This window comes from Lemur catta, chromosome 10, assembly GCF_020740605.2.
Source record: "Lemur catta isolate mLemCat1 chromosome 10, mLemCat1.pri, whole genome shotgun sequence".
Taxonomy (NCBI): domain Eukaryota; kingdom Metazoa; phylum Chordata; class Mammalia; order Primates; family Lemuridae; genus Lemur; species Lemur catta.
The window spans coordinates 72600386-72621010 of NC_059137.1; the positions used below are offsets into that span (position 1 = coordinate 72600386).

The 20625-nt window shown below is 37.1% G+C and overlaps 1 protein-coding gene across 1 annotated transcript in view; it reads right to left on the minus strand.

Moving 5' to 3' along the window:
- Window positions 1-20625, minus strand: part of GNAQ (G protein subunit alpha q) — a 276419-nt gene that overhangs the window by 35324 nt on the left and 220470 nt on the right. Inside the window, exons 4-5 of the mRNA XM_045563139.1 lie at window positions 20275-20403; window positions 17500-17629 (exon numbers count right to left, since the gene is read on the minus strand). Coding sequence (XP_045419095.1) covers window positions 17500-17629; window positions 20275-20403 — 259 coding nt within the window. The remainder of the gene's footprint in view (window positions 1-17499; window positions 17630-20274; window positions 20404-20625) is intronic.

The window sequence follows — 20625 nt, forward strand, 5'->3', positions numbered from 1 at the left end:
AATTTGAGTATGTACAAGCCTCTAAACACATACTTTCTTGGCAGAATTCTGTAGACTCATGTGAAAAGAAATATTTCTGATTTCATAGATCAATGATAGCAATGTAAACATGGCATTTCAAAAAATACTGGCCGATTGTAACTATCCATACTGATTTGAGCCTAATACTGTTATAATACTACCTAATGCAAAATAATTTTATAGCTCTCTAATATCCTTAAACATTTTAGTAAACTATTACCTTTTGCCTTTCAGTTAAGAATTAGAAAACAGTTGGATGGTTAATGAACATGACAAATCCAAAGTCTTTTAAAATATTTTTGCTAAATTCAATCATATCAAAAAGGCATTTTCTTTCAGAAAACAAAAATGGGATAACACTTTGCCAGTCAGAGTTCTGAGATAATATGTTTTTCTATTTAAAAACCCATGTTTCGTTCAGTTCCCTTAATGAACAACTGCAGCATGTGACTACACTTTTCTGTTCTCTCTAGCATAGGCCCTGTGGCAGGTCTATGGAATAGTGTAGAGATTGGACTGACTTATGCCCCATGCCCCATTCAATATGTAACCTAGGAAATCATGCCCTGAATCCCACATAAATTGTGAAAAGGCCAGACAAGAACACAGTTATTTTGTTGATATCTAGACAAATGAAACAAAGGAAAAGGTTAGTGCAAGAGGCACAGGAGCTGGTTAGAAAACTTTAAAAGGATATGCTCTGTAAAACAAACCTCAAGATTGCAATGTGTGTATTGAATAAGGTAACCCACGAAAAGAGAGGAGGGTTTTAGCAGCACTTTGCCTTCTAGAAGTATTATGTGCTGTGATGATAATATTACATGTGTAAAGTCATTTAAATCTCCCCTCTCTTGTCCCTATTTTCTGTGAGACAATGCACTTGCCATTTGTGATTTTGCTAACTGGTGTACTTTTCAGGAAGGTAACTCTAAATTTGGGGAGGGATTATTGTATTGTGATCAAATGTGAAGAAATATCATTTGCATTCATTACAAGGGTAAATAAAAACTGTTACCCTAACACTACTGAGCTATACAAACACAAAGTCAAAAGTGTCCCGTCTGGTGGGATGATTTTGTAAATAGCCATGGAGTACGAAGCAAAGTACATTGGCAATGCAGAGGCAATTTACTTAGGGACAAGACAGGTGAGAAACAGTGTGTGAAAGTCTGTAAATGATTAGCATGGCAAACTGCTCTGGGAAGCCCATATAAATATCCCCCAGAAGTGCTATTTTTGTACTTTCTGCAATGCATTGCTATAAAACAGTTGCATTTTGTGAGTTGTTTTGTTTTCATTGAAGGCTTATGGATTTCGGGGAATGTTTATGCCAATACTAGTGAAAGTGAAAGTTGCAAAAAGTTTAAAAATCGTGAGCTGGTACGTAGAATTTTATCCCATGCCATGAAAAATGGTAAGAAGGAATTTCCATCCATTTTATGATCAAAAAAGAAATCCAAGGCTATGCCCAAAACAAGAAAGTAAGACTGAATCAGGGAAATTTCAAGCTTTCAGTCTCAGAGTTGAAGGACTGAATTTTTACATGATACTACAGAATTTAGGGATCATCTGTTTGCCTTTAATACAATCTCTTAATTTAAACATAAGGATACCAAGACATGGATATTAAATAATTTCCCCAAGGTCAACTGGTAAGTTAGTGGAATTTTGTTTTCCTCATTTGTAATCCAAGGATCTTTCACAAGAACAATATATAATAGTATTTTGTCCACATCTGTAGTTTCCTTTATCATGGACAAAGCTATACTAATCTGGGCTCTAGCATACTCTATGCTTCCCTGGGAAGACTTGTCAATAAGTGGTGGCAACATGGGGAATTGGATTAAGTACCAGATTGGGAATAAAAGCTCTATATTGAAGGCTGGCTTCATCAGGAAATAGTGATATGACCTTGGGCAAGTCATTTGACCTCATTGGATCTCAGTTTTTTCATTTTACAAGGAAAAGGTTGAAACAGACTCTAATCTTCAGTGCTACCATTCTATAAGTGTGATTAGTTTGTCCAAATTAACACAAATACCATATTTTTATGAGGCAAAAGTCTATGAGGACAATTTGGGAATTTACCTTTAGCTTTATGTAAATATTAATACTTCATGCTGTAGTGAGGGTACCACCTAGTGGACATTTGGCTAACATGAACAGCCAAGAGTAGTGAAAAATTCAGTTTACGGAAGTGCTACAAAGAACTGTTTATTAAAACATATAAAAAAAAAAAATCAGGCCGGGCTCGGTGGCTCATGCCTGTAATCCTAGCACTCTGGGAGGCGGAGGCGGGTGGATCGCTCGAGGTCAGGAATTTGAGACCAGCCTGAGCAAGACCCCATCTCTACTAAAAATGGAAATAAATTATCTGGACAACTAAAAATATATATAGAAAAAATTAGCCGGGCATGGTGGCTCATGCCTGTAGTCCCAGCTACTCGGGAGGCTGAGGCAGAAGGATCGCTTAAGCCCAGGAGTGTGAGGTTGCTGTGAGCTAGGCTGACGCCATGGCACTCTAGCCTGGGCAACAGAGTGAGACCCTGTCTCAAAAAAAAAAAAAAAAAATCAAAGAGCTAGAAGAAAATTCAAAGGCTATGCTGTCTTACTTGAGGAAGGGCCAAATCATCAACATATGAGAATTTGTCTTATTACTGAACGAAACTGAGTGCCATCCTTTGGTAAACTAGAAAAATAATGACTTAAAAAACTGATATCACCTATGGAATGGGAGAAAATATTAGTAAATTATATATCTGATAAGGCTTAATATCCAGAATACATTAAGAACTCCTACAACTCCCTGATTCAAAAATGGGCAAAGGACTTGAATAGACATTTCCCCAAAGAACACAAATAGCCAACAAACACCTAAAAAGCTGCTCAACATAACCATTAGAGAAATCAAACCACAATGAGGAACCACAGTCATTAATTAGATGGCTATTACTTAAAAAATAAAAAAAAAAAAGAAAATAGTAAGTGTTGACAACGATACAGAGAAACTGGGATCCCTGTATCAATATATTGCTGGTGGGAACATAAAATGGCATAGCTGCGATGAAAACCAGTATGGCAGTTCCTCAAAAAAATAAAAAACAGAATTACCATATGATCCAGCAAATCTGATTCTGGGTATACACCCAAAAGAAATGAAAGCCAGAACTTGAAGAGATATTTGTACACTCATGTTCACAGCAGCCATTATTCACAACAGCCAAAAGGTGGAAGCAATCCAAGCGTCCATTGATGGATGAATGGATAAACAAAATGTGGTATATACATGTAACAGAATTATTATTCAGCCTTAAAACAGAATGAAATTTTGACACATGGCTACAACGTGAATGAACCTTGAAGACATGCTAAGTAAAATAAGCTAGTCACAAAAGGAGAAATACTATCTGATTCCACTTATCTGAGACACACATAGTGGTCAAATTCATAGAGCTAGAAAGAATGGTGGCTGTGGGGGATGGGCAGAATTATTGTGTAATGGGTATGGTGTTTCAGTTTGGGAAGATGAGAAAGTTTTGAAGATGGATAGTGGTGATGGTTGCACAACAATGTGAATGTTTTTAATACCACTGAACAGGACACAACTCTTAAAAATCGTTGAAATAGTAAATTTCATGTTTTATATATATTTTACAATAAAAAATACATAGCAGTGTGAAATGTAAAACTAAGTCTGTTTGTAGAGAAGAAAAGCTCTTCTTTGTTTCCTAAAAATTCTGTTTCAACACTTCCTTGTTCTTTTTCAGGGGTTTATAGTTCATTTATAACATTAGCTTATAAAACACATATTGGAAAAAGTGAATTGTTCTTGATAACTATTGAAATACCTTCAAAGGGAAATGTGCATTTTTAAGAATCCAAGAGAGAGAAAATAAACACTTTCGTCCCTTGTGATTTTTGACTAATAAATAATGCACATTTGATGAGACTTCTGGGTGTCTCTAATTTTCTTTGAGTTTGATTCAGAAGATAGAAATGTACTTATTTAATGTGAAAATGTTTGCTCTGTTCCAAGCTGGGCTCAGTGCCAGGGTGGGGGATGTGGATGTCACAATAGTGTTCAGATGCCTGGAGTGCCGCTAGGCACAGTTTTGCTGCCACAGTCTGCAGCCCAAGTGTGGTGTTAAACTAGTGACAGCTGGAGCTGCCTTTGCCGGAGGGGAAGGGCATCTATAAAAGAATGACTGGGTCTGTGCGAATGCCCTTTGCTCTTGTTTTAAATCAGATGGCTACATGGGGCCTCTCTGGGGAGGCTACAAAAGGAATGGCTGTCCTTAGCAAAAATTAATTAAGACAAGACCTTTCCTGTGCCTTTCCCTTCTGAAATACCCTCTGCTCTCCCGTACTTAATCTATCTCTACAAAATCTACCTTTGGAAAGAATATTGGACAAACTAAATTACTCTAATACATAAGTGTCAGGGGAGGCTTAGTGTGCACTGTTATTTTTAAAGGGTCTGACAAACGCAACAAAAGAAATGAAACTCTAACTTCAGAATCCTCAGCTTTGATGAGTTGGCAAGGGGAAGGACTGGGGGAAGAGAGGGGGGCCCTCTGGGTTCCCCTAAAGCAGGGTTTCTTTGGGGCTGGGTAATTTTTTGTTTGTGGGGCTGCTGCCTGTCCTGTGCATTGTAGGGTGTTTAGCAGCATCCCTGGCCTCTCCTGCTAGATGCCAGTAGCACCCCTCTAATTATAAGAACCCCAAATGTCTCCAGACATCGATGCGTGGGCGTGGGGACAAAATACGCTCCTCTTACCCCGCTGGGAAGCACTGCTCTAAAAATACCACATAGGTAGGTGGTCAGCTGCTCTGCCAACAGGCATTACTAGCTGTTCTTGCCCAAGGAGCTTATAATCTCACCAAAAAATTCAGATCTACACTGAAATTATCAGAAAGTAGTACAAGCCAGGATATAAAATGAAGTGATTGAAAGTGCAAACTATGAGAGTGACTTTTTAGATTTCTACAAGAAGCTCCCAGTGCAATTTGATAAAATGGAATGAGACTACTGATACCTAAAGAGAAGTCTCTCTTTTTAAGCACTTTTTTTTTTTTTAAGAAGACAAAGCTGCTTATAGGAGAAGGATCAATTTAGATCTCAACTTGGTCTCTTTTCATATGATTTCTCCCAGCCCATCCTGACACTTAATCAAGACTGTTAAGTCTTGAAGTCATGGTGCCCACACTTTTGTAAAGGTGATCCTCCAAATGTAAGGAATTTATTGGGTTATAATGTTTTAAGGATGTAGCTTTTATGCTCTGAGCCTCAAATTAGTAAAAAATTTCCAACGGAGAATATTTTTAGATTCCTGGATTATTATAATAATCACCTAATGGAACATTTACTATGTGTCAGGGACACATATTAAGTTATTGAAGCCTTACAACAACTCAAACACAGGTGAATAAACTGAGAACCTGACAGTCCCAAGGTCAAACAGCTGGACAGTGGCAGGTCTGGGATTTGAATCCATGCAGTCTGGCTGCACAGTCTGAGCTCTTAACCACTCTTTAACTGCCTCTTTAGAATTCTAGGCACTTTTTTTGCTAAAATTGCTAATGTGAAGTTAACCTTGAATAACTCTGGATACTCTCATCTCTTTAGACTTCAATTCCCTCATTTGCAAAAGATGATTGAATTAGGTGACTTGTAAAGACCCTTCCTGTGCCTAGATCATGATAAATGCCCAATAACTATTTAGCTCTGGAATTTTCTGCCATGCAGTATTCAACTCAGAGACAAGAATGTCCGCACATAAGTTTGACGTTGCAAGCGAGATGCTGTGGAACAAACCCTGGGATTGGGACTTGAAGACATGGGTTCAGATGCTTTCTCCTCCCTGCCACAAGATGCATCTCATCTTCAGTTTCACCGTAAGGCAACGGACTGCTAATCTTAACCACAAGTAAAGAAGGAGTATACGCTTTTTCTTTGAGGCATCTCTCTGTTTTGAGAAGTGTTTTCTAAAGAAATCTGTCTCTGGACTTCTGTTTAACGAACTAGCTCTTCTACAGGTTCTGCTTCAACATTGCTAAACCTCTCCAGGAGTCATAAACCAAACTGGTGGTTTGAGGCCTAAGGAGACTTCAGTTAGCAGTAGTCTTGGACTGGGCTACTGAAGATAGTCCAAGTCACTCTGAAACCCTTGGTACTGGCATCACAAAGACTTCTGTAACATTCTTTATAGGTCTAATAATGCTCTGAGTGGAGTTTCTGATTAGAGAGTAAATTCTGAATAAACTCACTCTGATGATAACAAAGCAGAATGAGATGGAGAACCCAGAGAATCCCTTATTCCTGCCAGTGACGTGTGGACACTGATAAAATCAGGACCATGCTGCCTGGGAAGACAGAAGGCAAAGCGGGCCCTTGCTCCTCGTGCCCTACTGGAGTAGCACCTTATGTTAAACAGTTAAGAAACTGTTTTAAGAACAAATCTGCTAAACTTTATTTTCTGTGATGGGCACAGCTGCTGGAGAAAAGAAACAGGAATCGCAAACTCCACTCAACATTCACATACTCTGTACACAGGCGGGAAGCGGGTTGGATAAGAATGCGTGCGCTTCTGATGTCCTGAGACTATGCTACTCGCTTGGGAAAAAATCCACAATGTAATAATTTTGACAAGAATTACCCTTTTCTTTAGCACAGAAGACAAACAGAATCGTAAGGGGGACTGTGTATTTGGAAAATGAAATAGCAACAAGGAGCAGTTTTTCCTCATAAAGATGCACCCTGGCAAATGGGACTAAATAATTAGTGAAATGATTGGTACAACTTGAGAAATTTCAGGTTATTTTTAGAATTTAGCATATGGCCTAAAATATTAATAATTGTAAATTAATTTCAGGGTTTAAAGTGATACATATATTTATATTTCAACAAAATTCGGTTTAAAGTTTATCTTTAGTTTTTTTTTAAAGGCATCCTCTGTGAATAAAAGGAGAAAGAAGATGATACCATGTAGTGATGAAAATCCATTGTCTAATGATTTTTATCTGATTAAATGCTGGTTCATTTATCATGTGCCCAATGCCTGGAGGATTTGTGGAAAGACAGGTAAAGGCTTCACTTCCCATCTCAAGGCCCAAAAAACACAATCTCAATTGAAACCAGAAACCAGTGCCTGCCAGACTAAAAAACAACAACAATAACAAAAAACAGGGAGCTTATTATTAGTGTCAACAATAGGCCTTTGTCAGAAAAGATCCTCCTCTCCCTGGTGCTTGTTCATTACTGTCTTTCTCTTTGGAAGCAGCTCCACTTCTATGTGAACTGGCACCTGAAGCTCCAACCTGTGAACCGTTTAGTCAGATGGCTCAGACTGCCCCAACTGCTGCTCCGACATTTTAGGAGTTTTTCCTCTTGGCTTGACAAGTCCCAGAGCAAGAACTCGGGCAAGACCTCACTACTTAGTGGTAGAGGAATTAAACAGCATGGACCTCTGGTCATTTTAGTGACTGTGGAATTAAACAAAACAAAATAAAAATATTATACATGATTTGTATCTGTGCCAAAGGGACTCTTACTGAGCATTGGGCAATTTGGAAATATAATCACAAAGCAAAGATAAAACTGTTTAAGATTTTTATCTTTCAGGTCATAAAAAATAAAACATTTCACTCAGTTTTTGCAAAGTTTTTAAATAGTGGGTTTTGGGGGTGGGGGGAAAATAAATGTGTCTATCAATTATCCCAGTTCAATGGGCAACTCTAAGATGAGAAGAATTCTGAGGAAGCACTGGGATCATGAACAAATTCGTTAGAAACTCAGTTTAATGAACACATAACCTGAGTGCAAGCCCTTTTTAAATTCTATGCTGTCTCTTCTCTTTCAGTAAGTTGACAGCCTATTTCAGGGTTGCGTGGGCAGCGAGAGGACGGGGGAAATGGGGTATACATTAAACTGCAAGTTTAGGCTGCCACATCTTCAATGATCAGTTTTGAACATCCTCATTGGGCACAGCAGCATAGTACCATTGGGGAAGTGAGGCAGGAAATCAGCTGCTAATTACAGTATGTATTAACATGCTGCAAATTAATCAGGAAGAGCACGTTTAGTGTCATTTTCTAAGAGAATTAAAACTAAGACACATCAATGAAACTAAGTTTAACAGAGAATGAACAATATATTCCTCTCGTAAGCGCCACACGCCCCATGAACACAGGTGAGAACTAAAGATGCCCGTAGCTCTCTGGTTGTGGGAAAAAATAATTCCGACTTCTAATCTCCCAGCTAAGTGTTCAGAGGACAGGACTGGCCACATAATCTGGAGGGTCCAATCCAAAATGAAAATGTGGGGCCCTTGTTCAAAAAGTATTAAGGTGGCAGCAGCACAGTATTAGACCAAATGCAGGGCCCCTCCACAGCGTTGCACGTGGCTACACGCGGTGAAGCTGGCCCCGTTAGTGGAAGAGATGCTGTATGTTAAAACATACACATGAAGCTGAATTTATGCTGCAGATGTTTTTGAAAATCACTTTTAAACTTCAACTGAGTCACAAAAAGGGGGGAAAAACCCCAATGCCCCCCTAGACTCCCAAACCAAAAACAAATAAAAAACTGGGAAGGCTGAGGAGCTACTGATTTCCCACCTGCTGCTGCGTGTGTGTCACTCCCGACTCACTCTCCCTCGCAGTGCCTACATTGCACCTTCCCATTGACGACAGCAGCTTATCAGAGCACTGTACAGACTTGCAAACTTTTAAAATAGGGACCCACATTAACAAAATACATTTTATATTGTACCTAGTACACGTACACACACACACATACACACACACACATACACACATATACATAGGTAAATAAATGGAAACAAAAGTGTTATGAAACAGTAATTCTCCTGCGATACCCTTTGACATTTTCTATTCAATTTCATTTAAATTTATTTTATTTCACTTTTAAAGATGCCGCTCGTGACCCACCATATGGAATTCACAACCCAGTAATGGTTCCAACTCATTCATGTGTTGAGAAACACTGTTGAGAAACACTGTTACAGTGGCTATTGTTTTTCTCTGCCAGGTGTGCTCTTCTCCCTGCCCCCCAGTCTTCTGGAAATACATTCTGCTCTCACTACTGGGTCAATGTTAACTTACACTGAAACAATCTCAGCATTACTACACCCTCCCTGCACCCCCTGAGATTTTTCATTTTGGAGTGGAGTGGAAATGCCATTTTTTCTCGGACTGCTAAACTGAGAAAACGTGATTCAGGACTGTTTGAAGCAAAGAAAGAGATTCCCAACCAAACTCCTGGTTCAGGTACCAATAAAGCAGCTTCACTCTGGTTCTTCCTGGTTATGTGAGCCATTAAGAGCTTCAGCTAGTCTGTGAGGATTTTTGTCTTTTTTGCAACCACAAAGTCACAACAAACACCACGGTGAACAAAACATGTAAAGAGATAACAAACATATGTTATAGATATGAGTAGCTTTACCTTAAAAACCATATTGCTTTCAGTCCCTTTTTTTGCATTTTTAAACCTTTCCTTCTATTATGAAAAAAAAGCTTCCTTGTTTTTTCAGCATTTACAGAAATAACAATTTTCCCCATATTTTTACCTTATTTAACAAATAACAATTAAGTCTATGACTGGCTGTAAGACATAAATGTCAAATCAAAGAGTTATCTTAAGGCTGAATTAGCCATGGATGATGTTTAGAAATGAAAGTAATAACAGCACCATTAAAATTTTTGATAATATAAACTATCATTTACTAAATGTCTATGTGTTCCAGGAAGCTTACATGTTATCTATTTTAATAATTCTCATGACACTTTAAGACAAATAATATTCTCATTTTTTATATTAAAAAGGAGGTACAGAGATATAAACTTATTCAAGATTACCCAGCCTGAAATGCATGGTACTGCCATTCAACCCAAGACAGTCTGGCTCCTCCTAATTTCTACTTCCCTGTTGCCTCTTCAGGGGCTGTGCGGAGTGGTCCATCACAGTTGCCCAATGTCCCATAAAAGACATCGCCCTATTTTCTTACTCTTTTTTTAAAGTGACAATTCACATTATTAATTGGCAATTCAAAACAATACTGTTTTTCTTCATAGGTTCATGTGTGAAAACACGTTCTGTTACTATGGCAGATTTAACCAAGGCAGTAACAGATACCTGGAGAATGGCAGATATACCATCCCTGCCCCTGGACCGTAATCCAGGCTGAGGAACATTTCATGCAACCCAGACCTCCTACTAAATGCTGAGCCAATGTGCTATTTTTCTGGAGAAAAACAAAGCCACAGATAATGATTTTAAGCCTTATAAAATGTAGATTCCCTACTAAAAGACAAATTCTTCTTTCTTTTTTTTAAAGGAGAATCAGATGGTACTCAAGAAAGACCCCAGCTGGTTAAATTTGGCTACCAAAGTGGTCCAGATTCCTTTGGCTTTGGGCCCACAGAATTTTCATTCGATCGTCTACAATGTTGAGCTTTTATTTTGAGCTTCAAACTCTCTGCATTTGCTCCATCTAGAATGAACAACTAAGTGTTGAGATAAATCCTGGTCTCATAAAACTGTCTCCCTTATTTCAATAAACTCCTTAATTCATATTATTTCTAAAGGATGTCTCAGTTTTGAAGACATTTTCAGAAAATTGACAGAAAATGGATGTTTTCTAATATTGCTAAGCTTCTTTGACTAGACATTTGTACTTATTTCTCCATTCACTTATATCTCCATCTTATACTTCTGAAAGCAATTAGGAAAAGAGAAAGTAGACTAAAAAGCTCATTTGTATTTAACTAGATTTTAATACATTAAGATTTCTTATTTTAAAACTTAAAATATCTATCATTCTTTAATCCATACAGTATATTTGCTCATGTAAAAACTAGAAAATGCAGGTAAAATGAATAAAGCATAAAACCAAAATTACCCTTACCCCAATTGCAACTATTCAGAGATAATCTCTGCTAACAGTTTCAATTTAATTTTCCAGGCATTTATGTAGGCATTGATAATAAATATCTGTATAACATATCTTTAAAAATCAGATGCATACTGTACATGCTATTTGAAATAATTTCTTTGTATCAATATATCATGAACAACTTTCTGTCTTATATTAATTACAAATCTATATTATCATTTTAGCATCTACATAGTATTTTCTTTTTTAGGTATACTCTGAAGTTTTAAATTAATCTCCTACTATTATATAATTTAGTTGTTTTCATTATTAATAACTATAAACAATGTTGTCTTTGGGACGTGTAACTATTAAAACAATTAGCATAAAATTCCTAGCAGTGGAATCACAATATCAAGCACATGTGGAATATTTACAAACACTGAGTGGGTGTGTCATGCGGATCTCAGGCGATGATGCATGGCCCGTTCCCTAACAGGCTACAAACCAGTACCAGGCTGTGACCCAGGGGTTGGGGACCATGGATTTAGACTACATGGTGTTGGCCCATCACAAACTTTCATGTTATGGCATCAGCTTACACTGAGGGAAGTTAAAGAAAGAGTCCTTAAGAATTCTAACATTTGGTTCCCTTGCGGGATATCAGCATGGGCCTGATTTACTTCCTCCCATGGCATCACCTTCTGAAGCTGCAGGAGAAGTCACTTGGGGCTCAGGACCTGGAGAAGGTAATTTGAGTAACTATTTGTCTTTATGTTAAGGACACAGTGTGGGGCCTGATGCAGGAGGTGGGCCTGGCAGTAAAGACAAAGCGAATCTTGAAATGAACCAGGATTATCTCCTTTCACTGGTTGCTAAGAGATACTTGACTAAATTTGTGGGTGACCTCTAGGAAAGATACACAATCGTGTGATTTATATTTCAATTTTCAATCTCTCCCTCAATCCTTACTGCTCTCTCATCTAGATTTTTCATCCAGACTTATTTTATCCTCCTGTATATGCCTGTATGTAGTCACATACAGTGTGTGTTTATAACTATAAAATAAATTTTGATAAATTTGATTGAATTAATACTTACAACTTCTGTTCATCAAAGGATATCATGAAAAGAATAAAGGGTAAGCTACAAGGTGGAAGAAGAGATTTGCAATACATGTGACAAAAGGCTCACATCCAAAGAACATAAGGGACTCCTATAAATCAGTAAGAAAAACATGGATAACCCAAAGAGAAAATGGACAAAGTTGGTAAATGACAGAGCTAAATTTTAGCTCTCAATTTGAAGTATTACTTTACCTTTTAAAAAGTATTATTTAGTTATTATTTATAATGCTATCACCTACTGAGAATGACAATCACTGTTTATACCTTCACCTTGGTAGAAAATTTCTAAATTATTTTTTGGGAGGGAGGATGAATAACCTTTATAATAACTCTTCCTTATAATAATTTTATATGTATAATGAATTGTGATTACAAATATTGGATTATACTAAATATACTATTCCACAATCTGCATTTTTCATATGACATAATTCATCTTAAAAAAAATTATAGCACAGATTCCAATGTATGGGTTCAATATAAATTCTTTAAAAGATTTCCAATTTACATTCCCACAAAACGTGTTCATGTGTGCCTGCTTCACTATACCCTTACCAGGTGTCTAGTTCAAACACATAAATGGTGATCAGAAAACTTCCTTCTAGCACAAGAAAAGCAAGGAGGACGAAGACAGGCAGGAGTATAGCAATGAGGAAACACAGAAGCCAAGGAATGAAAGTGTGGGAGGAGTTTTAAAAAGGGACAAGCGGCTGAAAATGAACGCAGTAACGAGGAACTGGGAAAGAGGTTAAATATAAAAAAGTTGGGCATCTTTCAGGAATATCTTTGTTAATGAGGTCATGAATCTGAGCCAAGTGTACCAAAGGCATAATTTGATCAAGAGTCAATAAAAGAGGGTCTGAGTCAATTCAATTAATGATCAGTATGACCAGATATCTTAACTTAAGCTCTTACTTTTAACTACTTATAAGTTTCCTTTAGATCTTTCCTTTGGAGTTTGAATGTTTTCTCCTCGGTTATTAGTCAGTTTTTCCCCCGAAGCTTAATGTTATCTGAAGAAAATTCCCAAAAGCTCACTCAGAGTTTTTAGAGCAGAACAAAGTACATGTTTCGCACTTTTAAAGAAAATGTTCAGACTTTGGTTGCAGTTGAATAACTTCAAAATGGCTTCATTTTAAAATCTAGGAGAAGTATCCAAAGGAAATGCATATTTTAGACTATTTGTTTTAACATAGTTCCAAATCAAATGAGTAATACAGGAACTTGGAATTACTGGTAAAGGATCTCTGGCTGGTCTACTGTCACCTACAAATATAATAAGGGCTTAGAGTTATTTCACTTCCTTATGGAAAGGGCAAGATTTTCATTCTACTTCCATGTTCTTGGCTGCCTTATAGCTCCTCTGACTTTTTCTGAGTTTGTCTCTAACTTCTAGAAGACACTGTGAAAGAGGAGAAGGAAAGCTGGTCTGGAAGGGCAGGGGATCTGGCCTCGGGTGACGTTGGCCATGTGCCCTAATCTCTCCATTCTTGTACCCGCATCATTATAATGCATACCAGGCAAACCTGATCTGCCTCCTTCACAGGGAGGTCAGTTGGTAGATTCAAAAGAGTAATGATTTTACCAAGTTTTGGACAGGCGCAAAGTGCTAAAGTATTACAACTGTATACTCTCTACTTTTATTAATACTTTGTCAATTGAGCAACTCCTAAAATCAGTTTTGAAGGATAAATGTTTATAGGAACCAATGTTGGTCAAAGGAGGGCTTGGGGTAGGAAGAAATATCTTGGAATTTTAATAAGACTATAACATAATTCCCCATGACCATTTCAAGAGTATTAATAAGTTAGAAGCTCACATTCAAAAAGGAAGTGGAGGAGAAAAAGGTCTCAGTCTTAGAGATTCTACAAAGAGCTTAGTCTAGAAGACAGTTACTGAGGCAATGTGTGAGAAAGCATCTCTGCATTAGCACTCAGATACTCACGAGAAAGAAAACCAGAAAAATAAAGACTAAAAGGCAATGTTTGGATAACATTGATGAACTGAAATATGTTATGTGGATATCTTACTGATTGCTCTGAGCTTTCAGGGGCACTGAAATAATGTACTCATGAAAGGATTACAGAAGAGTTGGCTTCATGCTGGTATATTATCACAGAGAAAATAAGAAGACCAAAGGGAATATATCAAATCAACACAGCTCTATAACCCTGGGTATTCTAGCCACTGTTTGATAACATAGTTGTTTCTCTGGTGGAAAAAAGAAAGAAATTCATTCCCCAAACAATAGCAAAGCTGAGAATCCAGATAGACAAAAGCAGACCGATGTAAAAGTGTGAAGAGGAATACATAAAGTTTTAGAAATATTAAAAGCAAAAGCAAAAGGAGTAATCTAAAATGCTTCCCTCTGCTGCTTTTGTCTGTGGTCTGCAATGCATTTTCCACAGTTCCCCCAGATAGAAAGAAAGGCTGTCAGAATCCATTGCTAGGGTTTTTTCACAAATATATACCAAGGGAGGGAGGCACAACAAGGTCTGCTTTGGATTAAAGTTATGGACATCAGATTTCAAAACCAAGAACAAAATGTTTCAGGAATTTATTTCAGTTGTGTCTCACCAAAACCAGAAAAACTGGGGAAACCAGAATTCTGTAGTTCTGAACTTCTTTAATGATTTAAAAAGTTGGAGAGGCAATGACATTCTCATATATTAGTACAACTGAAAAAAAAGGATAATGCGGCTACATTCCAACGTTAAAAAATATTTTTGACAGTGTTTCCTGATTAGCACCACTGACAGCTGTGGCTAACATGGAGCAGGAACTAAGGAGCTGCGTTTTCTCTCTATGTTTAACATCACCTCCAATACTACACTCAGGCGTGACTTGAGGTCTGCGAAAAGAACACCACACTTGCTTTTTATCTTAGTAGGACTACAACCTAGACTTTCAAAATAGTCACAAATTATGAGGGAGTCCTAATAAAAAAATGATAGCTTTATTATTTTAGTCTGTAATTATTCAAAAGTAGCGTAATACATCACCACAGGAATCAAAGGAACCAGGACAATATTGTTAGATGTTATTAATACCTATATACTGAAGAGCAAGTTACTATGGAAATTTTAATTATGACATCTGATAATCAACATTGGGCCATTTTCTTCTAATCAATATAATATACTTTTATATAAAAATCTGACCTCTGTTAGCTATATGAGGTAAAAAAGGAATAAATGATCTGTAACGTCCAGATAATTGAAGAACCAGATTTATGTGCTAGAATTAGCTGATGAGCTGTCAAAGGAATCTACTTTCTTTTCTATTTTGATAATTTTAAAGTGGTAAATTGATTAGAATGAAATTATGACATATATTTCTTTCTATATATAATGCATTCATCTCATATAAAATGTATATTGATAAACACTTATCTTCTAGCTATAATGTAAACACCAGAAATAAAATCATACATGCCCCTACATTTTCTGTGTAGTTGATAAATGTAATTTTTATTTTACTGGACAGCAAACTACAGAGAAATGGTGACCTGCACAACAAAAGTTTTTCTTCCTCCATATGCCTTCTTCTCACCAAAAGCATATCTCTTTTATAAGATCTTTAGGGCAAAGTTGATTTTTTTTTTCATTTTTGCATTTCTTTAGGTACCCTGGTACCCAGCACATAGTAGCAAGCTATCAAAGTACTTTTTGTCTTGATCCAACATTCAAAGAAATCAGAAATGTTATAATTAACAGATCTGCTTCCAAAATATGTAGTATGTTTAAAATACTACATCCAAGCATTATGGAACAAATGAGCACAGATAAAGATAGAGATACATAATTAAAATTCTGACAGCAACTGCCTAAATTATGTTTTGATAACTGACTTGTCATATATTTTAACATTCTTTTAGGTACTTTTACAGGTATGGGGTAACTGGCTGATAAACAAAATTCATTCTTAAACAGAGTTCTTTGGTTGACTCAAAAGCCCATATACTTGCAACCCAGGAAAGATTCTGAAATGCATGACCAGGTAACTCTCAGCTCTAAATGAGATACTAGTTCATGGAAACTTTATCAACCCTATACACAAAAGAAATGCTACAGAGGACTGGGTATGCATTTTAATGGAAATATTAATATCTATAGAAAAATAAAAGGAAACACTTACAAGAACCAAGAAGCCAGGAATTCCAAAGATGTACAATGTTAACAGCAGATTTTAATATGCTAGATCTTATTTTAGTCAGCTACTGGGGATATCTCACTTCCTTCTCTTCATTTTCTACTCTATTAGAAAGATATCTATGGCTAGGCACAGTGGCTTATGCCTGTAATCCTAGCACTCTGGGATGCTGAGGCAGGAGGACTGCTTGAACTCAGGAGTTTGAGGCCAGCCTGAGCAAGAGTGAGACCCTATCTCTTCTAAAAATAGAAAACCTAACCATGTGTTGTGGCATGCACCTGTAGTCCCAGCTACTTGGGAGGCTGAGGCAGGAGAATCACTTGAGCCCAGCAGTTTGAGGTTGTGGTGAGCTATGATGACGCCACTGCACTCTACCTGGGGTGACAGAGTGAGACTCTGTCTCAAAAAAAAAAAATTAAATAAATAAAGAAGGATATATAATACTTATTATTGGTATTCAGTCTGCAATCTCTGCCTCTAACAGGGTATCAATGGCATCTTCTCCATTCCCCTAAAACACACACACACGCATATGCACGCTGAACTCCGGCTCAGAGGCACCGTTTTTTACACCCCTTAATTATCCTCCATAATCAACTCTGACTCATCATCAAGCCTTTATCATCCTCAAAATCCACATTTACACCTGTTACGTTTCCCTGTCTTGGGGAGGAGATCACAATACTGAATCAGTTCTCCAGGCAGGCATATTAGGGACACTTCATCAATCACTCACTGCTTCGTAGAAACAAAACTACGCAACAGCCTACAGGATTCTGTAAGAGCAGAAAGGCCGCATCACCAACACACTTCATGGCTCCACAATGAATCAATTTAGAGCCCAGCTGCAAAGTCATTCACATTTGCCAAGAGAGGTTCTGAGTACTCTTTGGGACCCGCCCATCACACAAACAGTGATTTAAACAAAATGAAAATAAAACAGGATGACTCAGCCCAACACTTCTGATTTTATCCTGTAGGAAAAAGGCTATAAAATGATCTGATGATTAGCCTAGGGATTTCCATGTTATTTTCATTTTCAGAACCTCTGCATAGTGTTTAAAGTATAGATAGCATCTAAATCAATCTGAACACACAAACTTGCTCATACATCTGACAGGGGAGCTTACCACTCTGAGCGTACCATGTGGTTCCACAGGGTTATTTCTGGTTATTTTAAAAATCCTAAAATCAACAGTCAAGAAAGCCATGAAGCTAGTTCACCCCATCCCCCACATCCTAATTCCTATCATTTATTTGTACTGGGTAATCAAACGATAATTCATTGGCTGTCAAAGAACACTTACCTCATTGTCTGACTCCACGAGAACTTGATCATATTCACTAAGCGCTACTAGAAACATGATAGAGGTGACATTTTCAAAGCAGTGTATCCATTTTCTTCTCTCTGACCTTTGGCCCCCTACATCGACCATTCTGCAAGGTTAACAATACTCATATTAATAACATATAAAGAAATATTTTAAAAAATCAATATAAATATAAATGTAGCACTACTTACAAACAATATTCTCTTGAAAGACAATGGTCATCCAAGTCAATTCAATTAATACTTATTGAATACCTGCTAATTTTCCGTTACCTAATAGTCAAAGTCAAGACATTCTGGGTAATAAATCACTGTGCTTATTAGAAAGTTACCAGATGTGTATGAACATTTTAACTTTGTAAAAAAAAAATCCTTATCTGTGCTGAGCAAAATGGTATTTATTTAAATTAGCACTAAAGAGTGAGAAACAAAAGAGTTTTATTTGTGTTAAGTCCTACAAGCAAATACTAAACTTCAGTTTCTTTTCCATTACAATCAGAACAAAGATCCTCATGTATTTCTTGAGGAGGTTAGAAATGACTATAAATACATTTCAAAGATATGAGATGCTATATATCTCAATATGGATAGTATGATGCTTTGACTAACTGCAAACACAGCCTGCACCGATCCTTTACCAGCAGGGTAAGCATTTTGGGCTATTTTTCCCTCCCAGTATTGATAATAATTTGGGACAGGTCCAGCCATGTCAGGCAACATGGTCCAAACTGACTTGCTAACCAGCTGGAATAAAGTGTTGTATACAACATCAAGATGTTACAAGGTGCCACACAGAGGCCATCATGTGAACCACATCAAGGGTTTGCTTTTAAAACATCAATTCTGTGCTGATTTACTGCTCAGAAACCACACCGTCAATTTGAGTAATAAGGTGTGTACGAAAATATCTAGCAGTGCTTGGTATGGAATCAAAGTTTCTTCAAATTGTTAAATCTGTATCTTGACTGAAATGTACACAATGCTCACAGGGAAACATATTCTCAGAGAATGAGAGGCTTAGGTACAAAACTCTGAAAGTGGGGCTCTTTAAGCATTTGCTGAAAACTGCACTTTTTCCTGGTATTGTCCCACCGTCACCCAGCATTAAATCTAAACTAAGAACTCAAGGGACTTCCAGTGACTGCTTCTAAGTCTTCAAAGGCACAGGAGAGAGACCTATGGTGCAAAACAGTGTATCCAGGGAGACCTACGAACTATGGCCATCAAACCTGGAATTGTTAGGTCTTTGGAAATATTATAATAAAAAGCTGGCTTTTCCCTTATGCCAGCATGTGAATAATATGCTCCTCATTTATATGAAATCTTCATTCCATAAAATCCTGCCACACTGGGCCCCATAAGATGTTTTTGATGATGATAGGAAATTATACTCCTAAGTCACTACCTCTTATCATAGAGACAAAAAGTGTTCTTTAAAAGCTAGTGCACAAAATGTGGAAAAAACAAGATGTAATAGTAATCAAGTATCAGAATCTACTAATTGTGGAGCAATGGGATGAAAATCCCCACAGACTGCTTTATGTTTTCAGAAAATATTCTGTATTATGATTATAAGAGGAAGGACATTTGGATGTCTCAAATTACAGATTCTCAAAATGTTATGAACTCAAAACTTGAGTAATACTGAATGCTGGAGTTACAAGGAACACTAGGAGATCATCTAATGCAACCATTTTATAGATAAAAGAACTGCGGCTCAGAAATTTTTCCCAAATGCCACTCACATTATGGTCATGTCTATTACAGCAAAGTATGGCAGCCAGATTTGCCCACAGGTGCAGAGATTGGTTAGAATAAAATACAGTTCTCTGGCAAGGAAATGAGGAGGGCCCACTAATGAGAACCACATGGCAGAGTCATGCCGTAGGAGTTACACAACTACTTCATAACCTGATACTGACACATTCATCTTCAATGGGATGGGCTCTCCTGAGAAACTCAACTATCTACACTCAATATTCACATGCTTCATTTCTCAAAACACCATGTATTTGTACTCTAACTAAAAGCACAACTGAGTGATTGCATAATAAGAGAGTAAATGAAAGTACATTGGTATTGTTTATTTTTTTTCTCATCTTAAAAATAATGGAATGCTTCTGTTGAAGAATTATCCAGACAAAACCAGCAGCAGGGAGAGGAGGTAATACATTTTCATTCTATTTTGCTATATAAATATAGACTAGGTTAATTAACCCATTTTCAATATCACATATTTTGAAAATTTTCAAGGAACTTATTTTATGAGTACAAAACATCATATATTGCTATACTATTGAAAAATTTTGCATTGGTTCCAGAGGACTTGAAGGAAGTATCAATATGAAAGTTTCCAACAACATATAATTTCTATTATTGATATGGTCATAAGATCATTCATATCTTACATAATTCTAAAAATATATTCATTGTCTTCACAGTTAAAGAGATTCCAAAAATAATTATAGTTATTAGGATCAATGATTGAGGTACTGATTTTGTTCAACCACCAGCAAACTAAGATTTTACTGATTGCTTGGTGATTTCAGTTGAAATGAGAAACTCTCCAGTACAACCTTCTGCTGCTTCCTCTTTCAGGGGTACCTTATTTCATTTTTGTAAATAACGATAATAATTAGTATAAAGGCTATATTGTTTTAAAGTGTACGCGTGATTTCAATATTTATAGAGTTTACCAACTGTACCTAAGGCATAAAAGCTGGGAAGTAGGTTTTATGAACTCAGTTACTACCTGAAAATGACACTTTGTAAGTCAAAGGGATATTCGATGATCCCTGTGGTGGGGACTCGAACTCTAAGCACATCTTGTTGCGTAGGCAGGTAGGCAGGGTCAGCTACGCGGTCCAAGTCATTAAGATAGCTAGAGGAAGGAAGACACAACGAGAACGTCAGTGACCATCACCAAATCTGTCTATGGAAAGGGAAGGGCAAAAATGAGTCCTAAAAGAGAAGTGAAAAAGAGAAAGAAAAATATCAGAAAGTGCTAAAGAAGTTCGGGGAAAAGACAGATAAAGTCAGCCTTCCATCACTCAGAGGAAAGTTATTCATCTATGGATCACCTATACACCAAATTTCTTATTTC